The sequence below is a fragment of the Oncorhynchus clarkii genome, chromosome 16 (assembly GCF_045791955.1).
Source record: "Oncorhynchus clarkii lewisi isolate Uvic-CL-2024 chromosome 16, UVic_Ocla_1.0, whole genome shotgun sequence".
Taxonomy (NCBI): domain Eukaryota; kingdom Metazoa; phylum Chordata; class Actinopteri; order Salmoniformes; family Salmonidae; genus Oncorhynchus; species Oncorhynchus clarkii.
Window position 1 is genome coordinate 15,758,279 of NC_092162.1, and position 27,811 is coordinate 15,786,089.

A 27,811-nucleotide genomic window follows, 5' to 3' on the forward strand; every position below is an offset into this window, starting at 1 on the left:
TATTCGTAGCTGTCTATTTACCATCACAAACCGATGCTGGCAGTAAGACCGCACTCAACGAGCTGAATAAGGCCATAAGCAAACAAGCAAAAACTAAAGCAGGAAGTACCAGCGACTCGCTCAATACGGAAGTGGTCAGATGAAGCGGATGCTGCGCTACAGGACTGTTTTGCTAGCAGACTGGAATATGTTCCGAGATTCATCCAATGGCAGAGGGGTATACCACCTCAGTCACCGGCTTCATCAGTAAGTGCATCAACGACGCCGTCACCACAGTGACCGTACTTACATTTCCCAACCAGAAGCAATGGATTACAGGCAACATCCGCACCTAGCTAAAGGCTAGAGCTGTCGCTTTCAAGGAGCGGGACACTGCTTATAAGAAATCTGCAGTGTTCCTTTTGATCGGGTGGGAAAGGGCAGTGTGGAGTGCAATTGAGATTGCCTCACAGAGTTCAAATAACAGACACATCTCAACATCCACTGTTCAGAGGAGACTGTGTGAATCAGGCATTCATGGTCAAATTGCTGCAAAGTTGCTGTGCTGAGACTCAAAATTGAGCTCAGGTGCATCCTGTTTCCATTGATTATCCTTGATGTTTCTACAACTTGATTGGAGTCCACCTGTGGTAAATTCAATGATTTGGAAAGGCACACATCTGTCTATAAGGTCCAGTATATGTACCACAAAAAATATTTGGGGGATTGGAAATGATGCAGACAATTACATTGATGAAAGCTACAATCTATCAGCAATATTAAAGCTGATCTACCCCTTAAAAAAATAAAATAATCTGATGTAATTTGTCAAAGACCAATTATTGGAAAATAGATCAGAATTGGGCTGCTTGTTTAGATGCAGCCTTTATTTCAAGTGGACGTTACATTGAGTAAAATGTTCTGTCCTACTATTCTTAGTGACTAACAAGTGGCCTATCCACTTCATGAACAATTGATCCCAGTCAGTTTTAGGTTCAAATTCTAAAAGATGTGCCATAACAAAGGCTACTCTGGTTATGTGAACATGTCAAGAACTGTACGAATAGCAGGACTGCCTGTGAAACATGATTGTATTTGTGTCACTAAACTATTTGTTTTCATATAGGCTATTCACCCATCCTATTCATTTGATTCTCTTCTTGCATATTGCCCATTGGGACAATTCTTGCTGAGACTGTAGAAAATGTTTTGTGACTTGTGTGTGTGTGTGTGTGTGTGTGTGTGTGTATGTACTTTGTTTCTTATTTGGACTGTGTGAGGGACATGAGGTTGTCCTGTCCCACTGGCTTGACTAGAAGTCCTCATTAGAAGCAGCAGATGTTCCAAGTCTGGACCTGCACACATCAAAGTAGAGCTACACCCATCTGGATGGCTCACTTCTGCCTGTACAGACAACACCACCATCTCCTCCACAACTAGGTAGAATAATGAGACATTTCACAGAAGTAACTTACTTTTTTTTTTTGTGATAATTTATCACATTTTGGGAGTAATAGCTTACCACAGAATGGGTCAGAATTGGTCAGTGTATATTCTGACACATGTGCCACCAAATGTTTTGGCCTACAAATAGCGAAACCAGCAGATGTATTAAGTGTAGGTAAGCATCAATATTGACCAGACTGTATACACCATCTATGTTGGAAAACAAACAGTGTAGCTGGCTCAGATATTGGTGATGAGGTGAACACAATTAAAACAGACATGCCGGGAAAAAAGTGCATTGTGGGATGCAAGGACTGGTAGGAGTATCGTCTCAACAGGGTTCTCGTCTGTTGTGGTTGTCACTACTCTGTAGGCTGAACACACACACACACACGATGACAGATACAATTCCACTGATGAAAACCATCCCTTTCTATGCATTTATTCATTGGATCCTTATCAGATCCCCATAACACAAAGACATACAACGGTTAGGGGAATTTGTATTTAGTACAACACTGCAATGTCAATCTAGTCATTTTATTTGAGGGAAGGACTCAGGCTCTTTCAGTGGATGATTTAAACCACTAGATTAGTTGGACAACCTGCTTGGGGTAACAAACAAAAAGCAAAAATACATGGAAACTCTAGCTTTGTTCCAAAATAGACCTTTTATTTTCAAAAGACACAATGTGTGTACAGTCTGTCTGGCGATGTGAGCCCAACATGGACTGTCATCCCCTCAACTCTCCTATTGTGGCAGAGTGGCATATCCCTTTTCACGGGAAGGATTGGTCATTCTTTAGTGCAAACAGCAGATGGCAACATGACATTCTGAAGACAGGCAACAGAGGAACAAAATAATCTAACAATTTTTTCAGAATGGCACAAATTCCCCGATATCAGGGTACTCATGTCAACATGTTTGCTTTCAGAGCATATTTGATCCCAAATTATAAGGGGGAGAGATACCTCGGTGTCTCAGGCATCCATCGCTCATTGAATACATTAATGTGATTGGTCATATGGTAGGTCAAAGGTCAGGATGGGGCCAATTCCGGGACTTAAAGTATCCTCTGAGAGCGACCAGATCCACAGCGGGGAAGTAGGCTCCAATACGTTTCCTCACCCACCATTTCCCCTGGGGACCACTGCCAGGCAGGGTGAACCTATACTTGAAGTGTTCTCCTCGGACCCACCTGGGGAAGGAAGAGGGGGGTGGGGTGGGGGGGGGGGGAATGGTTAGTGTGACTGACAGAGAGAATACAAAGACATTTCATATTGAGAGGAAACATTCCACTAGAGGGGGCTGGAGGACAAGGATTCTTTATTTATTTATATTTTCATTTAAGAGAATGTGAGGCTTGCACGTATTATAACGCAGGACACACCCACACACAACCTTCCAGTTCCACTCTGCTTCAGCACAACACTGCTGAGATCGGTTACGCCTTCAATGCAGCTGTCTCCAATGGCAACTTCTGGCCATTTTAAACAAATTAAATATACGTACTAAATAAACTCACACAGTATGTATCAAACTGATTTATGCCATCTTATGTTTTTATCATGGACAATCCTGTGGTGGAATACATAGTTTATTGGCTTTAAAAATAAGGGCTACCAGTCTCCTCTGTGTTAGTCAGTGTAAGTGTACCTGGGGTTGTCTCTGCCCTGGAAGGGGTTGTATTCCATCAGTGAAAGGATTGATGTGTCGTTGGCTAACAGTCTGCCTGCTATGTGGATCACCCACTCACTCTGCTCATAGGTCTGGGAGAGAGGGAGAAAGAGAGAAGGAGGGTTAAATACATGGAGAAAGAGGTTGTTCTGAAGAAGAGAGAAAAACAGGGGACATTTGAATGAAGGATCAACTGTCATGTCGAACAAAGCCCTCAATCTGAAGCAGTCTACCATTCCAAACTTTTGAGCTGATCTGCAACATCATAAACCTTCCCTCTCTTGCCAAAATGTCTGACTGGGATTTTCTTGGTTCTGGATGTAAACCAGCAGGAAACCCTATGCCCTGAGAAGGGGACAATAAAACAGCGCGCCACACGGCCGAGTCTCTGGCCAGAACTACACCTGAGAGAGCTGTAGCAAGAGTTGAGAATAGTGTGGGCAGCTAGCCCTGACAGAGGGAATTACTCAGAGCAGGTAGTTCTGGGTCCAGACTTTACACAGAGTTAGTCAGCTCACATCCAAGGCAGGATTTTCCCACAAAACCAACAAACAGTAAAACAAATGAAACAGAATCCCTGATTCTTATATGTCAACTTGGAGCCGGGTACTGTAGATCAAAGGTCTTTGCTGAGTCCCGGACTCAGACTGTACCTGGAAGGCAGCGAACCACATGAGCCAGTCGAGCCTGTAGTGGTAGGGGGAAATTAGGCAGGGGCGTCGGGTCAGCTCCCCTGGCTTACACAGGAACTGGTACTCCTCCCACACAGCCTCTGGGTCCTTAGGGTCCTCATTCATAGTACCCTGCAGAATCACCTCAGTCCGCTCCTTAGTGATACTGAACAGAGAGGGGGGGGGGGGGGCAGAGAGTGGCAGAGAGTAGAGAGTAGAGAGAGTAGAGAAAAGGAGAGGACCAGAGAAGAATAGAATGAGAGGATGTGGCAATTTGGACTGATCAAGTGGAGAGATATAGAAAGTGTTGAAATAAAAATGACAGAGGAAGAGGTGAAGGATACCTGCCGAAGGCCCCGTAGGTGTTGACGATGCGGAGCGGGTCAAAAGATATAGAAAGTGTTGAAATAGAATGAGAGGAAGAGAAGGATACCTGCCGAAGGCCCCGTAGGTGTTGACGATGCGGAGCGGGTCAAAAGATATAGAAAGTGTTGAAATAGAATGAGAGGAAGAGAAGGATACCTGCCGAAGGCCCCGTAGGTGTTGACGATGCGGAGCGGGTCAAAAGACGTGTTCATCACCTGTTTGGAGCTCAGCAGGTTCAGCACTACAGGAACGCTCAGGTAGCCAATCAGAACGCCCAGAGCCACATTCACCACTCGACGAAAAAGCATACCTAGGATGGAGAAGAGGTGAAAAAAAAGAGGAAGTGTGTGTGCCTGTGTGTGTGTATTTGTCTGCCTGTCTGTGGAACTCAAGATCCCTCTGGCAGTAGCCAGAGAGAGGGGCTTAGCCTATGAGGTCATGAGGCATTTAGCCACTGACAACTGGAGGAGCTGACAGCTCCAAATCCCCACGACCTGTCTCGGATTGAAATGCCAACCCGTCAACTAGTCCCACGCATGTTAAAACCATCCATCAGAACTATACCTGTTGTTTGACTTAAATAATGGACTTTTATGACCCCCAAAAATTCTAAAAAGCAGCCATGGTGCAGGTAGAGAATGTTAGGGCCACTTAGCAGATATATTACCCAGCATAAAACTAAAGCCATTAGCGATTCCTGGGAGACCAATTAGCTAGAGCCTATGCCTGCTCTAACACACCACATGGGCATTCCTTCCTCACTTTCTCTCTGCCTCTCTCTCCATCACCCTCTTCCACATCATCTCCAGCTGTCTCTCGCTCTCGTTCCATTCCCTCCTCCCTTTCCTCAGCTGTCCCAGTAGTAATCCACACTCCTCCCATCGCGTCCAAATCGTAAACTCTTTCCTTTATGTTCATGTGCCAACTGCTAGGCACCCAGTCACATTGGTAATGTGTGATTAGTAATGCCTAATACCCCCTGCCAGCACCCTGGTGTTGTCTACCATCTGTCAAGGCCCTATAGCCTGCTAGCCCGCTCCAGATGTGCCTACAGCCAGGTGTGTGTGTTGGAGGGTGGGGAGTGGAGAAGGTGGAGAGGGTGCTCATGTGGACCCACTCAATGACTGCTCTTTGGGGTTGTAAACACACACAAAGCTAAGCCAAGCACATGGGAAGGGGGAATCCATACACACACAGTGTGGCTGGTAGAGACATCAGTCAGGCCTACCCAGTAGAGCGGTAGTCATGTTGAAGGCTGATGCAATACCTCTTCTCCCTCTCTCTGCCTGCCATCATTAGTCCCAATCATAAAACACCCAGAAAGGATAGCAGGGCCTCTAACGCCAACTGGCTGAAAATAAATAACCAGAAATCCAGGAGAATACCCACAATACCATAGCCCTGTCTGTATCGATTACTTCATTTGTAAAGTTGGGTCTGGGCAGAGAGGGGTGTAGGTTGTGAGGGAATGAAGATAGAAATAGAATTATCTATTTCTATGGTGTGTGGGCTCTAACTACTTTAGGAGAAATCATGTCTGTTTAGTAGGTACCCCTGGTGGGTTTGGGGGTCCATCCTGCTGCCTCCTCAGCCTGGAGGTCCAGTACGGCTTGCTTGGCCCCTCGGCCAGACGAGAACAGGAACCCCAGAGAGGCATCATCAAAACAGGCCAAACTGGGAATTATGGTCAGCCAATTGAGGAAGCTCAGGTTCCCACTCACTATCAGAGTCACCTAGAAGTGGGAGGAGAGGGGAGAGGAGGAGAAACAGAGAGGAGAGGAGGAGAAAGAGGGGAGAGGAGGAGAAAGAGGGGAGAGGAGGAGAAAGAGGGGAGAGGAGGAGAAAGAGGGGAGAGGATGAGAAAGAGGGGAGAGGAGGAGAAACAGAGGCGAGAGGAGGAGGAAAGAGAGTAGATGGGGAGAAAGGATGAGGAGTAGTATTTAGATTCCTCCAAAAGGTACTGCCAGAAAGATAGCATGATATGACTGATGAGGATCATCTGCTTTGGCTAATAGTTCATCATAGTGCAGCGGGCTGCAGCGGGGAAAGTCCTGATTTCCTGTATTCATTCAATTATAGCTGGCTCTGAATAACACTCCATTCATCAAACTGATGACTGCAGTTGCCATAAAACTGCTGTCATGCACCAATGGTTCCACTAGGTGGCAATGTGACGTCAGAGCTACTCCAGGTATTCTTATTATTTGGCACAGATCTAGGATCAGTTGCCCTCCCAAAATCCTAGCCTTTCTACTGTCATCTCACCTGGAACACTATCTGCAGCGTCCCGTTGACCATGCACATGCGTCGCCCCAGGAAGGTGAAGAGAGGGACGATGAGCTCGATGAAGTGATTGGACAGAACCTCGAAGCGATGGAACCACCATGGGGATTGGTGCATATAGTATGACATGGGGTTTGGCACCGGCTGAGTCTGGAGGGAGAAACAGAATGAAAACAGACAGACGGAGACAGGCAGGCACTGGCAGTTTGTCAGACACACACACCACAGAATTGTACTGTTGATAACCACACAGTGCATCTCCAGAGATCGCATTAGAGAGGGGAGTCAGTACCTTCACTCCTTATTTTGGGGCCACCTAACCCACCACATCCTTCCAGTCTCAACCACAGAACTGGGATGACCCAGAGGACTAGACACTGACCCAGGGAGAGCACAACCACAACATGAGTACTTCCAGGTCAAGGAAAAAGCCATTTGTCTCAGTTTTAAAATAACCATATCGATACTCAAATATGAGCAATGACAGAGGGATAGAAAGAGGCAAACGAAAGATAACACTCATGCTACGGCAATGACTTAAGGTGTGTTTTTGCATGTAATGTTAAGGATAAGCTAATGAAAGCACAGCTCATCACATAACACTGCATGACCTCTATGTTTGCATGGATTTACATGGTGTCCATCCAATGACTGCATTTGCATGGCGATGAATGGCAGGGAGATACTGTATAACTTAACATCCCCACCAGCTTTCCCACTGGCTACAATGACTGCCCAAATGACACCTTGTGCCAAACATGAAATGTAGCTGATCTTAAATGTAAAATAGCTATATATAAAAAGTTCCCCCTCATTGTTTTGGCATAAAACCATGGGACAGAATGGCGTGTGGAAACGTGTACAATTATAACACCACACCTTCAGGAAGGTTTCCAGAGCTAAGTCAAGCTACTGCCTATTTTAGACATGTCCTGAGAGAGCTCTTTCAGAGCAGAACCAGACAGGGCTGGAGAGTGAGAGAGACCACACCCCCAGACAGCCGAGGGCACCAAGCCTGCAACCACAAACATACAGCAAACAAACTAACAAAACAACACCCACCAACCCCCCTCAGCCAGCCTCACATAGCTTCTGCAGTCTTCTTGCCCATGATGCAATGCGCTGTGTGGCCCTGCCGTGAGTTTTGAGAGATTGGAGGCTGAAAGGGAGCAGTGTGTCAGCGTCAAGGGGGGGCAGGCAAACCTTACCTGGCGCCCTTGGCTTCCGGTAGAGGGGGTAGGGGGTGTTAGGTGGCTGGTGGGGGGGGCGAAATGTAAATCCGCTTTACCCCTGGGGGTGTTGACAGGTTAGGAGCTGGCAGGTCAATGTTTAGATGGGGATATGGGCCCGTTAGCCTGCATGGAGGTACAGAGTCAGTCTTCAGGATCCCATATATGCTATTCCATAACCCCAAGTTAAACAACATGGACATCCAGGTTGAACACAAACACTATTGGAATGCTTCCTTTATTTATTTATTTTTAAAACTATTTTTGTCAAATTCTACAAGGCGTTCATTTAGTCTCTGATCCATACAGGTTCACTTGGCTGACCACCACTGTTGCTAGAAACCCATTAGCCTCCACGTGAGGCCTTAACAATGCTGACATAATGTAGTCTGATGGACCTGTAACAGGAGGCTCAATGGGTCTGAATGAGTCCCCTGTTTCTCAGCAGACTCTCTCAGATAGGCGTGATGGTCCACAGACAGAGGTCCCTTTTAGTTAACAGGGTTTAGAGAGGAAGGTGGTATGGTGAGGTGCCAGGCATCCCTCCACACCTCTCACCTAGGAACCCCCAAGACAAAAGCAGCCTGGAATAAGGGAGGTTGTGGGCATATTTGGACATAAGTGTTGAGGTAAAATTTCAAGGCAACAATTATGACAATACTGATAGGGTAGAGGAGTGACAAATTAACATGGACACAAAAGGTACATGACACAAATTAACATGGACACACTTACCCACTTAAAAACACATGGACAAACACACAAAAACAAACACTAACCCTCAAATAAGGAACAGAAAACAGAAAATCGTGGCCACGAATTAGAAGCCATGCTTGACCAGTTAAGACATTTTAATGTCTGTTCAATGTTTCACCCACCCCGTCTGTCCCCCTTACAAGGCAGCAAATTAGGCCATTGAACACAGAGTTAACTCTAATTAACCTCGAATCAGTTCAACGGGTCTCCTCCTTATATCATCATGACTCTTTATGGCCTATAACTTGCTAAAAGCAGGCTCTTAAAATGGCGGGCATAAAGAAATGAATGAGGAGTCGTATTGACCGAAGAAAATAACCATGTTTCCCATTTAATGGGAAATCCACCCAGCAGGCGAACAGAGCAAAGAGGAGCCGTGCCGGACAGGGCTAACAGACTAAGAATGGGTTTGTCATATGTTAAAACCTGTACAGTGAAGTTAACCTACTATACAAGGAAGAGAGATTCCTGGTGTCAATAGTGGGATGAAGTCGCCCCTGACCAGGTCAGTTTAATGTGTCGTCCCCTTGATGGTTAAGGTTAGGGATTTGGTGAGGGGAAGCTGATCCTAAATCTGAGAGTAAGTTCTACCCAGACAGAGCATGTCAGTACAGTATGTATGCATCAGTACAGTCCAGCCTAAGGACAGTAGACCGTTCAGGGACTTTTTCAAGGCCATAAAAAGCCATAGTCAGTCAGACTCCAGGGAGACGTGGTGTATTCCTGGTCTCTGTCATTAGACAAAATGCTCCATGCCGTCTCATCTCCCAGCTGTGTGGGTTATAGCCTGGAGATGACACAGCTGTGTTCTCCCTTCCTATGGAGAAAACCCAACATGAGGCTTGTCTAGCAGCCGTTGTGGCAGACAGTGGCTCCCAATGTCCTATCATATGCTAAGAAATGTATCGTCACACATTAAGTAAACAGAAGTAGTATTTCTTATCCAGGACCAAGACTTAAACCATTGCCTCAGTTTCAATTGAACTTTTAGGTCTATGTGTAAGCTTATTGTTTAGCCTGGGGAGCTCCGCCTAAGGAGAATATCTAGCTTGGGGAAGCACTGGTGTGTCCACGGCCAGCCAGACAGGAGCAGCACTCCATCCAACGGTGTGGCACAGGAAGAGATAATAAAGTGATTAGTTTAACTCTGTTTGGGACAGCAGGCGATTGATAAGGATCATGTGCCAAGGCCTGTTCTCTCAGCATGACAGCACAGGCCAGGGGAAAGCCGTGACGACCAGATGCCAACAAGCACTGCTGACAAGGATTGAAGGAACTGTATTGCACTGAACGCACACGCACCTCGTAGTGGTAGTCCATGCACGTCAGGTCCCTCCAGCAGCGGTCCCCTCTGATCTTTATCAGCCCCTGTAGAGAAGACAACGACATGTCAATCATTCAGCTCAACTCAAGGTGACATTTTCATGGTGCAGACTTAAAAATGGGACCCTCCAACTTCACCAGCCCCTTGGCCAGTGGTTCTGTCCAGGTGTGTTAGTTTGTGAGGTTTGTGGAGAGCATATCATTGGGACATACAGAAATGACATGTCCTGCTCCAATTGACCAACAGTCTGTATTAAAATCTGTACATTTTGTATCTAATTTAACATCTAAATTACCATGAAACCAGAACTTCAGGCCGACTACCATGTCAATACACCATATAAATCAGTGATCATTCAATATGAACCATGACAGTAGGGTGGTGTGCTAACAATCACAATTCTGAAGGATTAAAAGATGTGGGTTGGTATGATACAGTTTGTATGTACATTAGATAAGAGTGACTCCATATTCAACTAATCTCCCTCATGATGGCCAAAGTAGCATATTACTTCTGTTGGTACCTAGCTAGCACTAGCACGCTAGTTAGCGGTTAACTCTGAATCGCTAATGGCTAGCTAATGGTGAGAGCATAGCTACTCACACAGAGGCACTCAAAACAAGTATCATGTAAAACAACCTGTTTGTTGCATAAAGACTCTTTCTGCTCGTCAATTCTGGCAGAATAAACATTCGTATACAGCCAAGGCAAAAATCTATTTGTTGTGATTGAATAAACTGTCTCCATTCAAGCCTGGTATAAGTTGCAGTATTGTCTGCCTGTACAAATAAAGAGGACGTTTGTTGTATTGCAAAGAGGAGAGGAAAGGAAGATTTAATTACTGCAATATAATTTCCACTTTCATTCATTCCGCTATGCGTCTGTTGAGGTACAACGGGACTTTACATCACAGGTCACACCATCACTGTGTGTGTGTGTTTATGTCGCTGGCTAGATGAAGACAAGGCCATAGAGGAGCTCAGTAACTCTACTGTGTCTTGTCCACTTGAACAGCTCCTAGTAGCAGCTCTGTGGGTCTGTAGTCGTTTCTAATATACTACTCTTCGTTCTAAGCTTAGTGTTAAGGCACATGGTGTCAATCAAAATTAATAATATACATTCGGAAAGAATTCAACTTTTTCCACATTTTGTTAAGTTACAGCCTTATTCTAAAATTGATTCCCCTTCTCAAATCTACACACAACACCCCATAATGACAAAGCAAAAACTGGTTTTTAGAAAGGTTTGCCAATTTATAAAAAATAAACAGTGAAAAATGACATTTACATAAGTATTCAGACTCTTTACTCAGTACTTTGTTGAAGCACCTTTGCAGTGATTACAGCCTCGAGTCTTCTTGGATATGACGCTACAAGCTTGGCACACCTGTATTTGGGAGTTTCTCCTATTCTTCTCTGCAGATCCTCAAGCTCTGTCAGGTTGGATGGGGAGCGTTGCTGCACAGCTATTTTTCAGGTCTCTCCAGAGATGTTCATTCAGGTTCAAATTCAGGCTCTGGCGGGGCCACTCAAGAACATTCACTTGTCCCGAAGCCACTCCGTTGTCTTGGCTGTGTGCTTAGGGTTGTTGGAAGGTGAACCGTCGCCCCAGTCTGAGGTCTGGAGCAGTTTCTTTTTAAATCAAGGATCACTCTTTACTTTGCTCCATTCATCTTTTCCTCGATCCTGACTGAAAAACATCCCCACAGCATGATGCTGCCACCACCATGCTTCACCGTAAGGATGGTGGCAGGATAACCCCAGATGTGACGCTTGGCGTTCAGGCCAAAGAGAACATCACATTGTAGGATTTTTAATGAATTTATTTGCAAATTATGGTGGAAAATAAGTATTTGGTCAATAACAAAAGTTTCTCAATACTTTGGTATATACCCTTTGTTGGCAATGACAGAGGTCAAACGTTTTCTGTAAGTCTTCACAAGGTTTTCACACAATGTTGCTGGTATTTTGGCCCATTCTTCCATGCAGATCTCCAGATCATTGTCATGCTGAAAGACCCAGCCACGTTTCATCTTCAATGCCCTTGCTGATGGAAGGAGGTTTTCACTCAAAATCTCACGATACATGGCCCCATTCATTCTTTCCTTTACACGGATCAGTCGTCCTGGTCCCTTTGCAGAAAAACAGCCTCAAAGCATGATGTTTCCACCCCCATGCTTCACAGTAGGTATGGTGTTCTTTGGATGCAACTCGGCATTCTTTGTCCTCCAAACACGACAAAATTATATTTTGGTTTCATCTGACCATATGACATTCTCCCAATCTTCTTCTGTATCATCCAAATGCTATCTAGCAAACTTCAGATGGGCCTGGACATGTACTGGCTTAAGCAGGGGGACACGTCTGGCACTGCAGGATTTGAGTCCCTGGCGGCGTAGTGTGTTACTGATGGTAGGCTTTGTTACTTTGGTCCCAGCTCTCTGCAGGTCATTCACTAGGTCCCCCCGTGTAGTTCTGAGATTTTTGCTCACCGTTCTTGTGATAATTTTGACCCCACGGGGTGAGATCTTGCGTGGAGCCCCAGATCGAGGGAGATTATCAGTGGTCTTGTATGTCTTCCATTTCCTAATAATTGCTCCCTCAGTTGATTTCTTCAAACCAAGCTATTTACCTATTGAAGATTCAGTCTTCCCAGCCTGGTGCAGGTCTACAATTTTGTTTCTGATGTCCTTTGACAGCTCTTTGGTCTTGGCCACAGTGGAGTGTGACTGTTTGAGGTTGTGTACAGGTATCTTTTATACTGATAACAAGTTCCAACAGGTGCCATTAATACAGGTAACGAGTGGAGGCCAGAGAAGCCTCTTGAAGAAGAAGTTACAGGTCTGTGAGAGCCAGAAATCTTGCTTGTTTGTAGGTGACCAAATACTTATTTTCCACCATAATTTGCAAATAAATTCATTAAAAATCCTACAATGTGATTTTCTGGATTTTTTTCCCTCATTTTGTCTGTCATAGTTGAAGTGTACCTATGATGAAAATTACAGGCCTCTCTCATCTTTTTAAGTGGGAGAACTTGCTCAATTGGTGGCTGACTAAATACTTTTTTGCCCCACTGTATGTATGTATGTATGTATGTATAACACACACACACACACACACACACACACATACATACATACAAAGGCCTCCATGATATTCACAAACAAAACAATAAGAGACTGGTTTCTTAAGACTGGTATCGTGTCCTGTGTGGCTCAGTTGGTGTAGCATGGATTGTGGGTTCGATTCCCACGGGGGACCAGTATGAAAACGTCTGCACTCACTACTTACTGTAAGTCGCTCTGGATAACAGCGTCTGCTAAAAATGAGTATTCAAATTCTCTGACTCTACCAAAGCAACTGAATGACCCGAGAGAGCGAGGGATTTCTGTTGAGCGAGAGAGGGATGCATTGACGGATATGAAGCTGGATTTAATGTGCGTAATCATATTAAACGAAGCATGAACAAAATTAAGAGAAAAATGAGGAAGGACAACAGCTGATGTGGGCTGTGACTAAGCTATCTGGCTCGGATTTAATCTCCAATTCTAGGAAATAAAAAGCAGCACTGATAAAAGACAAGCGAGAAAAATGGAATTAAAAGCTGGTTAGCGATCCATTACTTTCAAATGAGCTTCAGAACATTACGACTGACTCAGAAAACAGTCAAGGGGGAGAAGTAGTCTTCACTTGTTTTCCGACTTGTTTCCTCTTTGGATGCCCCAGAGAACTCAAAGCCACACCTCTATCTGCTCTTTGCACAAACCTATGAACCAATGCAGTTACCAGTGCCTGCAGCCACACACACGGCTCAGTCAGAGCATAGGTTCTCTCCTCAATGGTCTCATGCACGCTGATTGGTGAAATCAGGGTCTATATTGCAGGCTGATATATCCCTGGGGGAGCAGGGAGAGAGGTTTGGAGGGACACGGGGAGGGGTAGCTGCGCTCGCTGACGGTGGACGCCTAATTCATAGGTTACTTTTGCTATTTATCAGCGAGCATTCTTGCATCTACAACATTACAGATAATCTAATAAGCGCGCCGGGAATGTACTTTCTCTTGAAAAATGTGATTCCATTCATTTGAAAATGATCCCCCCTCCATCTATCAGCTGGGCTATAAACTTAACCAGGATAAATGTAGTTGTCTGTTTATGCCACTCGCCTGCTGTCCTAATGCCATTTCAAACAGGATTGTTTACTACCTGCAGCGACGGAGGGACATTATGAATATTATATTTAAGTGCTAGCAGATGTGCTTCTGGTGTACATGAATAATAGTGTTGTTCTGTGTTGCGTTCTATTCCTCCAACACAGAGCCAAAAGAGAAGAATTAAAGACTTGGAGAATATTAACAGTTCTTACGGGGTAATAACTCACTGCCATGCAACATCAACTGCAGTTTAAGCCAGGGGTTGAATGACACAGACTGGAAGACGGCCTTGGATGCCTTGGATTGGCAAACCGTAACGTTCGATATAAGGTATTATGATTTCTGCAGGAAACTATATCAAAACTGCCCTTCGAAATGAAAGAGCATGGGAAAGAATCTTCATACGACACATGTATAGAGGGAAAAACCCAGAATCAAAATGTACACAACAGCTTAAAGCACTAGTCTGTCTTGGCCACGTATAATCAACTACAATTCCCATTGTACCATATTCAGGCCACGGAGTAGGCCAGTTTCCCTTTCTCCAGAGAACCTAGGTGGTGCGACTGCAAAGTTATTAGGGAGGCCATTTTGACAATCGTTTAACGGAAAGGCCTTTAACGATATTCAGTTGTCACTGAAGTAGTGCTTTGTGTTAACACCACAACAGAAAATATGAGAATAGTTCTACTTTGTCAACAGGCATAAAAACAGTGAGTGGTTGGTTGCAGGCAGCCATTATCCCATGAAATTTGTCAGCCACCATTAAAAGAAAATCCTGGCCATGACAAATTGAGTCGATGCATGCGACTCCAATAAAACACCATTTGAGCGTTTTGTTCCACAGCACTGGGCTCCATCCATCCACACCGAACCACAGAACTCCAGGTGCACGTTGGCTGGAGCCCTTCGCAAATGTGCAAACGACAACGAGCAAGTCCGTATATTTCCTGTTTGGGTGCCGCGCAGAGATTTATGCAGACTCCCGACAATAAAAGTAGGGTATGGTGGCAAGGAGAGTGAGTGGTGAAAATGTCGTGGCTGGTTTGGAAGCCTGTAAGTCAGGGACTGAGTAGAGAGAGAGTAGAGAGAGAGGCTGGGCAGGCTGAGGTAAGCAGGCCCTGAGGATGTCATTAGCACTACCCAGACCTAGAAAAAGCAGGTCGACCCGGGACAGTCGTAAAAACAGACAGACTCCCTGCTAGACGACATGATACGGTAATGTATGTATGTACTGTACGGCTGATAACTGTCACATACAAGAAAGACGATTGGGTTAGGGGTTTGGTTTCGATTTTCTTTTACTATGCTTCCTACAGTGATGATACTTCCAAAAAACGGAATTCACTCAGTGATAACCAATCATCAGTGTAAGAACCACAGAAACAATCAACACCACTTTCTCCCACTGGCAGCCATTGACATCCAAAGACAGTCAGTAACCAGTTGCACACTGGATCAAGCCAGCATTCATTTCCCTACAAAGGGAAAAAGCCTATATACTTACATGTAGTATATTTCTCTCTCCCCCAAAAAGAGAAAACTTTCATTTGGCGTCAGGGGTTCATTCTGACTACAGCAAATGAAAAAGAGTGACGTGGCTCTGGGCTTGACCAGAGAGAGGGGCCAAGGGACGTCCTAAATCCGATCACCCCTGCCAGCTGCCTAAAGGTACGCCTCGATGCCCCTGCCAACCGCCTAAACAGGAAGGCGTTAAACACTCCCAGAAACCTTCAAACATTAACATGTTTCTACGCAGGATGCAATCAACTACATTACAGTGAGTCTTTTTATTCTGTGTCAACCTTTTATGCTACGTTGACCTCTCACCATCGGTAATTACCAATAGTGGAAAACAATGATTGTTTTATGCGTAGCTCCCCCTACCAACAATGTCCCAAGTCCCATCAACAGTCTTCGAGACAATAGAGAACTCCGAGGCCAATTGGGGCCAGGGCCAACCTCAAAACTAAACAACATGGATACAGGCCAAACCAACAAACAGCCTGCAGGAGACACTTCCTCGCAAAGTGATCCCCCCCAAAGGGGAATGATACAGTCCAACCAGACAAGCACTTTACTGTATTATGGTTTTACTGGACTTCTTCAAAAACAGGAGCATGGGGAGATGCTCTCCATCATGACCTGGTGCACTCTTTCTACTAGGCCTACCGTTCCTCCTGCAGGAGTGTGAGATGTGGTACCTCGTGCAAAGGCTGTGAGACAGCTAGTTTACTGGCAAGGTCTAACCTCTACCACACCCAATCATGGGGCACCACACCAGCACCCTGATTACCATGATTGTATTTCACAGCTTAAACTCTGACACTGCCCTGTGAATCAGATCCCATTAGCACCACTTAGCAAACCGCCTGAACTTACCCTCTGATGCTAACAGCCTGGATAATGAAAGGAGGTGTGTATGCACACGCAGCTTAGGTCAGAAAAGCAAAAGCAGAGGAACCATTGAGGAACAGGGTAAGAGAAAGAAGTGGGCTGCCAGAAAGGATATTTTTAACATGTGAAGAAGGGCCTGACTTGTAAAGTCACTCAAAAGAGAGAATCTGTTTAGATGAATCTGCTGAGGGAAATTAGCAAAGCAGAAAATTTGATGTCCTCAATAGCACCGTTATTCAACAATTTTGACATAATCTGACAGCATACGCAAATCAAGATTGGATAAAAACAGAAAGTGGACATTGAGAAATAAAATCATTGAATTGGGTCATAAACTGATGCTTTCAGAATCCGAACATGAAACCAGTCAGGACAAAGATTTCCTCCTTTAGGGTCCCTTCCAAGTTTACTGGCTACGTCCCCTTCACTTAAAGGGGTTCTCAATAGCACTCTTACAGTGGTCAACCACAGACCAAGGGATAGATTACCTTGACCTAGTCTAGCCAACACTTACATGACAAACACTGAGTGAATGTAGCATGGCTTTTTTAACAGATGTATAATGCTTTGTATTTACACTGCCAGTGTCAATCTAAGGAACTTAAGACATGACAAGAATTTCCTAAAAAGCTTTAAAAAAGTTAAACCTAATGTCATCCAAAAATCACACTGAGTCAATTTTCTAATTGAAAGCATATCGTTTAGAGAAAAAAAATGTAACCTAGCTGCCCCGACCACAATAAAAATCATGATTACCCCGTGATTAAAAAGCTGCTTATTGGTTAAGCCTCAGTCGTGTCTGAGGGGACCTAAAGTGCTTTTCTGTTTTGAATAAATGTGTTGTAATGACTTTGTGTCTAGGGGAAATGACAAGAGGGTCTTGTACAGTTGTAAGCACTTAAAGTCAATCATACTCTTGGCACTGGGGTAAGCTGAATGAACATATAGCTCCCTCGTTGCTCCGTCCTCTTTATGGGCCTAATTGAAAAAACACTTTGGGCATTGTGGCAGGTTCCAACCCCCACGTTTTAAAAGACAACAGTGTTGGGTTGGGTGTTCCCTCTCCACTAAACCATAAAAGAGAGACAAGTTGCCTGACTGACTGGTTCCATATTTGCATTTAAAACGTCTGTTTTTCTTAGGGATGGTGTTTTGTTTTGACCATAGAGAAGAGTCTAAGCCCAGTAAACACTTTTCTTATAAACACAGGAAAATTCCACCTGTTTTCTTCCACAGACTATGAGGTGAATTCCGTGTCAGTGTGATAGATGTGTGTGTGTGTGTGTGTGTGTGTCACTCACAGCGCCAAGCATGATGCGAACGATGAGCCAGCGGAAGGTCCAGATGGAGATTAGCGAGGGGGGGCAGCGAGGGGGCACCTGGGACAGACTCCACACAGGACACAGGAAGATCCCCAAGAAGCCTGTCTCCAACAACTGACTTTCCCAACCTGAAGACAGAGGGAGAAGTGAGAGGAAACGGGAGAGAGAGACAGAGAAACAGGGGAGGAGAAACAGAGAGAGCGAGAGAGACAGAGCAAACGTTCAGAGAAAGGACGCCAGGCAGATGGAGAACAGGAGACAGGGGTTTCAGAAAAAGGACAGGGGCATGACGAATAGTCAAGCAGATGTGGGGAGAATATAGAGTGACAGTCCAAGTGTTTGAGTAAGGATGGATAATAAGAGGGACCATGATATGGAATGAGATGACTAAGGGGCAGGAGAGATGAAGACGTGGGATATATGGAGAGCAAAGGCGACTGCTAAAGGACAAGTGTGACCACATCTCTCAGCATGTGAATGCTGCATGGATACATGCATCAGGGGAGCTACTCAGTTACCACATCTGTGATGAAGTAGGGAAAGTCAAAAAGTTAAGGCTGGGGAGTTAAGTGGATAGCAACAAAAAAAGAAAGCTCATTCCCCTTGTGCATGTCACTTTGCATGTTTTTTTTTTGTTTAAATACTCAAGGAGCTGCCCTCACCATTCTGAAGCATTACTTACAGTCAAAGCAAGAAGAGCAGCCGGGGATGCTTTGAATAACCAAAATATGGACAGCTGTAATTGTATAAGTGAATTAGGGCCAGTTATCGGTCTGTCTATGCAAACATCACTGTTCTGGAACGATCTCTATCTGTCATTCTACAATGATGACCACAGATAACCTCCTCTTGCTATGTGCATATGTCCCGATGGCCAATCACTGCAGGCTTGTTCATAAATGTAAAGTGAAACGGTTCAGAGGTAGTGCACGTGTGCCGTCATGGGTGTGCGAGTGTCCACGCACCCATGTATAATACAAACACGTCAGTCAATCTAATTCCACAGACTGGCCTGATGTGAATGCAGCAGAGGGCTCCCAGTGAAGGCCCACCTGCTCCCGTCTCTCCTCAGAGAGATCCAGTGTGATCTGTGCAGCTGTTGGCCTGTTCGCCCCTCCTAACAAAGGCAGTCTTTGTAGCCTTCGCCCAGTGGACATGCAAACAGAGATAATGACAAAGATGAAGAGAAAGAGAGATAGAGGGACACAGAGTACAGTATGTAGTTGAACAGTCTTAGGACTAAAGAAGGAGGAAATACATTTATTCTTGGTTTTGTTTTAATTTAACACCATCTCTACAGTGTTAGATTTCTTTGATAAACGAGTCATCTGTATAATGAGCGAGGGTAAAAGAAAGGAGAAAGGGAAAATAAGACCCCAAAACATGACCACAGACATCCGACTGGAGTCTTTCACTCCAAAGTGTCATTAACCAATCAGTGAGGTCAAATTGATCTGGGTTCTTATCTGAACTAGCGCCCTACATCCAGAACTACTTACACTCAGCCCTGCAGTGATTAAATTGGACTCAAGTCTGATTGAATTGAGTTATCGTGATGACAAAGTGAGGAATCCTGCTGAGGCAACAAAAGACCAGCTGAAGCTGAACCAGCCACATCTGCTAACCCTGGGCAGTGCTGATCTTGGATTAGGTGCTCTCTGTGCATATAATAATATTCATTATGATCTACTGTAAAAGGCAAAACTGATCCTATATCAGCGCTCCTACTCTGAGACACATTTTGAATACAGACAGGCCCATCCAGGGCCAGATGTTTACTGAGGTCTGAGGATAATGGGGTTTTGGGTGGCATGATACACTGACTCTGATCTCTATGCCAATAGGCCAACTTGCCAAGAGAGACTAGTTAGGGGCATTAAACCATGTCAGCCGAGTGTTGATGACCATCGCCAGAGCGATGATGAGATTATGTATTGAAATGTAATCATCCCAAACCTCTGACTATGACCCAGATCATATTAACACATCTGAGCTGAATGTGATCGCTTCATCAAAGGGGATAACAAGGGCTCAGTGGTGTTTGTGGGAAGGTTAGATAAGGGCTAGGTTGTAGAGTGACAAAGAGCAGGCCGTTACAAATCTTAGGTCCAGGTTTCTCAAAAGCATGGTAAGGCTAAGTTTTTTTTTTTTTTAACAGCTTCTATCACAAGGCCATCAGAATGTTAAACAGCCATCACTAACACAAAGGCTGCTGCCTACATACAGACTCCATTCATTGGCCACTTTAATAAATGGATCCCTAGGCATTTTAAATAATGCCACTTTAATAATGTTTACATATCTTACAATACTCATCTCATATGTATATACTGCATCTTGCCTATGGTGCTCGGCCATCGCTCATCCATATATTTATATGTACGTATTATTATTCATCCCTTCACACGTGTGTATAAGGTAGTTGTGGAATTGTTTGATTACTTGTTAGATATTACTGCACTGTCAGAACTAGAAGCACGAGCATTTCGCGAACACTTGCAATATCACCTGCTAACCATGTGCATGTGACCAATAGAATTTGATTTGATTCATCGTTAGAACCTTCGAGCATCATTAAATCTGAGCAGTTTCACAAAACCAGTTACGCAAGACCTACTTGTTATTTCCCGGCTGCCTCAGACCACTTGTCGGACAGCTAAATGTGTCGTTAGAGGTGCTTTTTTTGCCTTTCTGCGTCACTTTATACACAGAAGACCTCCTATAAACATAGAATCAAGCTGTTTATATGTTTCTCTGTGACTGCCGATAATATAATTAATTGTTGACTGCAAATAGGCCTTCACAGTTGCCAGTGTCTTTGCAACTGTTACAAATAAGTGAAGGACAGAAAGATATTTCAAATAAAAACTAGAGATGACTGCATAAACAAAATAAATACAGGATAGGCTACATGGGCCTATCTATTTCAATCATTTTGAAATCAATTAATTTTAAAGGGATATTTTGGGGTTTTGACAACAAGGTCCTTTATTTACTTCCCCAGAGTTCGATGAACTCGTGGATACCATTTGTCTCTTCTTTTTTTAACGAGGCAAGTCAGTTAAGAACAAATTCTTATTTACAATAACGGCCTGGCTAAAGGCCTCCTGCAGGGAAGGAGCAGGGATAAAAATTTAAAAAAGCACAACATTGCAGCAGCACAAAACATGGTACAAACAATAGGCACAGACAACAGCACAAAGGGCAAGAAGGTAGAGACAACAATACATCACGCGAAGCAATCACAACTGTCAGTAAGTGTCCATGATTGAGTCTATGACTGAAGAGATGGAGATGAAACAATTAAGTATGAGTGTTTTTTGCAGCTCGTTCCAGTCGCTGCAGCAAACTGAAAAGAGGAGCGACCCAGGGATGGGGTCTCTGCATGCAGTCTGCATGCAGTTTGAAGACAGTTGCAGACTGTTAAACAGCCACCACTAACATTGAGTGGCTGCTGCCAACACACTGACACTGACTCAACTCCAGCCACTTTAATAATGGGAATTGATGGGAAATTATGTAAATATATCACTAGCCACTAACTATGCCACTTTGTTTACATACTCATCTCATATGTATATACTGTACTCGATACCATCTACTGTATCTTGCCTATGCTGCTCTGTACCATCACTCATTCATATATCCTTATGTACATATTCTTTATCCCCTTACACTGTATACAAGACAGTAGTTTTGGAATTGTTAGTTAGATTACTTGTTGGTTATTACTGCATTGTCGGAACTAGAAGCACAAGCATTTCGCTACACTCGCATTAACATCTGCTAACCATGTGTATGTGACAAATAAAATTTGATTTGATTTGATAACAAGCGCTGGTGCATTTGCTAACTAATATTAGCACAATGACTGGAAGTCTATGGGTATCAGCTAGCATGCTAAACACATGGCCTTCCATGCTAACAGATACCCATAGACTTCCAGTCATTGCGCTAACTTTAGTTAGCATTGGCTTGCCAAATTACCTGTGCCAAATCTGATTTTGTGCACTATTATGGGATAGCCATTAGCCGAGCTGCCTCAATATTTGCAGCCATAATACATAGGAGATAATCTCGCTAAGTCTAGGAGCCGAGTATTGTGGAACCATTCCTATTAAAAAGGTATGATTCAAATGGAGAAAGCTGATCCGAGAGCAGTGCTGACTTTCTTGCAATCCTATCAGTATTGACGATTGGCCCAGTGTCGTCCGGGTAAGGGGAGGGTTTGGGCAGCCAGGAAGTCCTTGTCCCTTCGAGTTCTAGCGAATTCTGTGGTGGGCCGGGCGCATGCACGCTAACACGATCGCCAGCTGGACAGTGTTTCCTCCGACACATTGGTGTGGCTGGCTTCCGGGTTAAGCAAGCAGTGTGTCAAGAAGCAGTGCGGCTAGGCAGGGTCGTGTTTTGGAGGACGCATGGCTCACAACCTTTGTCTCTCCTGAGTCCGTACGGGAGTTGCAATGATGGGACAAGACTAACTACCAATTGCATTTCACAAAAATGGGGAGAACGGGTACAAAAAAAAATGTAACAGAACAAGTCAAAAGTTGGGACAAACCTACTCATTCAAGGGGTTTTATTTGTACATTGTAGAATAATAGTGAAGACATCAAAACTATGAAATAACTCCTTGATTCCATGTTATCAAAAAAAGTGTTAAACTAATCAAAATATATTTTATTGAGATTCATCAAAGTAGCCAACCTTTGCCTTGATGATAGAATGCGAAGAGTGTGCAAAGCTCTCAACCAGCTTCATGAAGTAGTCAGATGGAATGCATTTCAATTAACAGGTGTGCCTTGTTGAAAGTTAATTTGTGGAATTTCTGTCCTCAATGCGTTTGAGCCAATTAGTTGTGTTGTGACAAGATAGGATGGTATACATAATATACCCTTAATTGGTAAGACCAAGTCCATATTATGGAAAGAACAGCTCAAATAAGCAAAAAGAAACGACAGTCCATCATTACTTTAAGACATGAAGGTCTGTCAATGCGGAACATTTCAAGAACTTTGAAAGTTTCTTCAAGTGCAGTCGCAAAAACCTTCAAGCACTGTGATGAAACTGGCTCTCATGAGGACCGCCACAGGAAAGGAAGACCCAGAGTTACCTGTGCTGCAGAGGATAAATTCATTACAGTTGCCAGCCTGAGAAATTGCAGCCCAAATAAATGCTTCATGGAGTTCAAGTAACAGACACGTCAACATCAACTGTTCAGAGAAGACTGCGTGAATCAAGCCTTCATGATCTATTGAAGGCTGCAAAGAAACCACTATTAAAAGTACACCAATAATAAGAAGACTTGCTTGGGCCAAGAAACACAAGCAATGGATATTAGACCGGTGGAAATATCTCCTTTGGTCTGATGAGTCCAAATGTGAGATTTTTGGATCCAACCACTGTGTTTTTGTGAAACGCAGAGTAGGTGAACAGATGATCTCCGCATGTGTGGTTCCCACCGTAAAACATGGAGGTGGTGTGATGGTGCTTTGCTGGTGACACTGTGATTTATTTAGAATTCAAGGCACACTTAACCAGCATAGCTACCACAGCATTCTGCAGTGAAACACCATCCCATCTGGTTTGCGCTTAGTGGGAGTATCATTTGTTTTCAACAGGACAATGACCCAACACACCTCCAGGCTGTGTAAGGGCTATTTGACCAAAAAGGAGAGTGATGGAGTGCTGAATCAGATGACCTGGCCGCCACAATCACCTGACCTCAACCCAACCGCAGAGTGAAGGAAAAGCAGCCAACAAGTGATTGGCATATGTGGGAACTCCTTCAAGACAGTTGGAAAAGTATCCCAAGTGATGCTGGAGAATGCCAAGAGTGTGCAAAGCTGTAAAAGGCAAAGGGTGGCTACTTTGAACAATATAAAATATTTTTGCATTTGTTTTAACACGTTTTTGATAACTACATGATTCCATGTGTTATTTCATAGTTTTGATGTCTTCATTATTATTCTACAATGTAGAAAATACAAAAAAAATAACACAAGCCTAAGTTCCATCGCTATCGGGGAACCGGTCCCAGATGGATGTTGTAGTCTTACAAATGTAATTGAACGTAAGCAGTTAACTTACCAAACGAATACCTGTAAGGAGAGGAAAAAATAAAATAGATCAGCTTAAAAATAGATATTTTGATCAGATTAGAGAGTTGGCCTAACCTACATTCTGTACCAAGCACTTACCAAAAATTGCAATACTGTACCCACAATCGTACATATCAAATGACATGCGTCAGAAGTTTAGAAAGATGAAAACTGAATAGTGTTGATAAATAAATTGACTTATTCCTATTAAAACACACTGGACTAAAAAGCAGGACATACCAATAATGATCCCTTTAAGCCTAATCAGCTAACTGAATCACTGTTGTCATGATGGCCTTGATGTCTCCAAATCCACATTTTTCATTCAGAACATAAGAAGCAGATGGTGAACAATTTTGAAAATGTCTTCAGGAATTGTCTACCCTCTTCATCTTATTCTTCAGAGACACAAAGAACTTCAACAGAGCTGAGAGAATGAGGGAAAACGGTCATGTGTTTTGTCTGTCTCTCACCGTTGTACAGTCCATCCCTCCCAAAGATTGAGACTGACCTATCTTCGAGCCATAACACAGATGCCCCATCAACATGTTCTCTCACTCACTCACTACTGCCCCAGACACAACCCTGTAAACTACACTAGAGGTCGACCAATTATGATTTTTCAACGCCGATAACGATTAATCGGACGATTTTTATAAATGTATTTGTAATAACAACAATTTCAACAATACTGAATGAACACTTATTTTAACTTAATATAATACATCAATAAAATCAATTTAGCCTCAAATAAATAATGAAACATGTTCAATTTGGTTTAAATAATGCAACAAAAAAAAGTGTTGGAGAAGTAAAAGTGCAATATTTGCCATGTAAGAAAGCTAACGTTTCAGTTCCTTGCTCAGAACATGAGAACATATGAAAGCTGGTGGTTCCTTTTAACATGAGTTATTATAGGAATTTGAAATGCTATTAGCGCGCACCCCGCTAACTAGCTAGCCATTTCACGTCGGTGACACCAGCCTAGTCTCAGGAGTTGATAGGCTTGAAGTCATAAACAGATCAATGCTTGAAGCATTACGAAGAGCTGCAGGTAAAACGCACGAAAGTGCTGTTTGAATGAATGCTTACGAGCCTGCTGCTGCCTACCACCACTCAGACAGACTACTCTATCAAATCATAGACTTAATTATAACATAATAACACAGAAATACGAGCCTTAGGTCATTAATATGGTCGAATCCGGAAACTATCATCTCGAAAACAAGACATTTATTCTTTCAGTGAAATACGGAACCGTTACGTATTTTATCTAACGGGTGGCATTCGTAAGTTTAAATATTCCTGTTACATCGCACAACCTTCAATGTCATGTCATAATTACGTAAAATTCTGGCAAATTAGTTTGTAACGAGCCAGGCGGCCCAAACGGTTGCATATACCCTGACTCTGCGTGCAATGAACGCAAGAGAAGTGACACAATTTCAACTAGTTAATATTGCCTGCTAACCTGGATTTATTTTTGCTAAATATGCAGGTTTAAAAATATATACTTCTGTGTATTGATTTTAAGAAAGGCATTGATGTTTATGGTTAGGTACATTTGTGCAACGATTGTGCTTTTTCGCAAATGTGCTTTTGTTAAATCATCCCCCGTTTGGCGAAGTTGGCTGTCTTTGTTAGGAAGAAATAGTCTTCACACAGTTCGCAACGAGCCAGGCGGCCCAAACTGCTGCATATACCCTGACTCTGTTGCAAGAGAAGTGACACCATTTCCCTAGTTAAAAGAAATTCATGTTAACAGGCAATATTAACTAAATATGCAGGTTTAAAAATATATACTTGTGTATTGCTTAAGAAAGGCATTGATGTTTATGGTTAGGTACACGGAGCAACGACAGTCCTTTTGAGAATGCGCACCGCATCGATTATATGCAACGCAGGACACGGTAGATAAACTAGTAATATCATCAACCATGTGTAGTTAACTAGTGATTATGATTGATTGATTGTTTTTTATAAGATAAGTTTATTGCTAGCTATCAACTTAACTTGGCTTCTTACTGCATTCGCGTAACAGACAGGCTCCTCGTGGAGTGCAATGTAAAGCAGGTGGTTAGAGCGTTGGACTAGTTAACTGTAAGGTTGCAAGATTGAATCCCTGAGCTGACACGGTAAAAATCTGTCGTTCTGCCCCTGAACAAGGCAGTTGACCCACCGTTCCTAGGCTGTCATTGAAAATAAGAATGTGTTCTTAACTGACTTACCTAGTTAAATAAAGGTGTAAAAAAATATATATATATTTTCATTTTTAAATCGGCCAAATCGGTGTGCAAAAATACTGATTTCCAATTGTTATGAAAACTTGAAATCGGCCCTAATTAATTAGCCATTCCGATTAATCGGTCGACCTCTAAACTACACCCTACCACAAACATTTAACATAGACAGCAGTATGTGTGTGTGTGTGTGTGTATACCAGTGGATGTTGCTGAAGAGAGGACAGTGCATAATGATGGCTGGAACGGAGCAAATGGAATGGAATCAACCACATGTGTTTGCCGTATTTGATACAGTTCCACAGATTCCGCTACAGCCATTACCACGAGCCCGTCCTCCCCAATTAAGGTGCAACCAACCTCATGTGGTGTTTTTCCAACCCATCACTCACCAGATCTGCCCCACACTGACGAGAGAATGGTAGAGCACCCACAGCATGGCCATGATGATCATGTTGGCAGTGCCAGTCAGCAACACAAAGCCTGACAGCGCCATCCCCACCAGGGCAATGCCATCCAGGTTGGCATCCATGTCCGTCCAGTCCAGGAACCACAGGATAGAGGGAGTGTAGGCGAAGGCAGACATATCGATCTTCCCCCCCACATAGCGCTTCACACTGAGAAGGTAATCCTTACAGGGCAAGAGGCCTCGCTCTCCTATCAGCTGTTTGTTCTGGTTGTAGGCAACAGTGAATGCAATGACTACAGGGGGAGAGAGGTGGAGGAAGTGTGAGGTGAATAAAGATAGGTTTATGAGTACTAGAACGAACTGTCTGGTTCATTTAAGAATGTGACAGGAGAACAATTGCTATGTTTCTTGGTAAATGGTCATGTGAACGATGTGTCCATGTCTACTTGAACATTACATTGGTTTTAACTCCAACTACCACCATACAATACACACATGAAAACTGACGAGAATAATATAGCCTACGCAATGGTCTGGAAGCTAAGTTATAATGGAGCCAGTGCATCATAACTCGCTACATTCTCAGAATATCACACTCGAACTTACAGTAGATGAAAGCAATGGAACGTAGAAGCACAATTCGAGTGAGCCAGTAAGTCCCGGTTTGCAATGTAACCAATTCTTGCTTCTTTGCTTTGCAAGTGTCCTCTTCATTATTTGGGGTGTTGTCATCTGAATGTGTCGTTGTTGTCTTCTTTGTTTCGACGCGTCTTTTTCTCAAAGTGCTTTCAGAACTCTCACTGTGACTCGCCATTTTGGTTGACGCTCTAAAAAGCACGTGATCAGAGGGCTCGTTCAAGAGTGTCTAGAAACGTAGCGTCTGAGTTTTTAAAAATCCGTGCGTTGCGCAATGCACATGCTTATCGTGGAATGCATATCGCATAGTGCTGTACCCGTTAAGGGAGATGATTTGAACGTCTGTAAAATTGTCGAAAAATTACGTACAGTAGACTAACACCCTTGAACAGCAGATTTGTCTTGCAAAATCGTATGATTGGTGGGCCTTCTTCTTCTATGGTATATTGGCGATCACACAATTGAAAGTGCATCCCGCCACCAACTATGCAGGATGGAGTCAGGATTCCCCAAAAAACTGAACTACCAATAATAAAAAATAATAAAAACAATGATCAGATCCCTACACAGACTCAAGGGGAACCTGGGAGAGCAGGTCTTCTGGCGCCAGTACGTACCCCTTGCAAGTCTTCAGATTCAAAATCCTTGAGTCCCAATGAACACAACAAAATCCACCTTAACACAGGGTATCTTTTGTCTGGCAGCAAACATTTACTACAGGCTGTGGTGTATTCACCATCATATCTTCACTCGTTTTCAACAATAACAAAAATAGTCTACACCGTCGTCCTTCTACACAACTTTCTTCAGTATACTCTGTT

The 27,811-nt window shown here is 43.6% G+C and overlaps 1 protein-coding gene across 1 annotated transcript; it reads right to left on the bottom strand.

Moving 5' to 3' along the window:
• Positions 1–1,851: 1,851 nt before the first annotated feature.
• LOC139368032 (lipase maturation factor 1) lies at positions 1,852–27,196 on the bottom strand. The gene is made up of 11 exons (XM_071106538.1): positions 26,961–27,196; positions 26,338–26,647; positions 23,695–23,705; positions 17,584–17,732; positions 9,711–9,776; positions 6,406–6,573; positions 5,693–5,873; positions 4,297–4,450; positions 3,757–3,940; positions 3,083–3,195; positions 1,852–2,624 (listed from the first exon to the last, which is right to left on the bottom strand). Exons 1-11 carry the CDS (start codon positions 27,166–27,168, stop codon positions 2,459–2,461), a joined length of 1,710 nt encoding a protein of 569 aa, XP_070962639.1. The 5' UTR covers positions 27,169–27,196; the 3' UTR covers positions 1,852–2,458.
• Positions 27,197–27,811: the final 615 nt, after the last annotated feature.

What these genes read in the sequence shown, in the direction of transcription:
- LOC139368032 (XM_071106538.1), bottom strand. Translation starts at nt 27,168, where the DNA reads ATGGCGAGTCACAGTGAGAGTTCTGAAAGCACTTTGAGAAAAAGACGC. An exon ending in CGCTGCAGATAGTGTTCCAG is followed by an intron (nt 5,874 to 6,405) that starts GTGAGATGACAG and finishes TCCCACTTCTAG; the next exon opens with GTGACTCTGATAGTGAGTGG. An exon ending in ACCTACGGGGCCTTCGGCAG is followed by an intron (nt 3,941 to 4,296) that starts GTATCCTTCTCT and finishes CTCTCTGTTCAG; the next exon opens with TATCACTAAGGAGCGGACTG.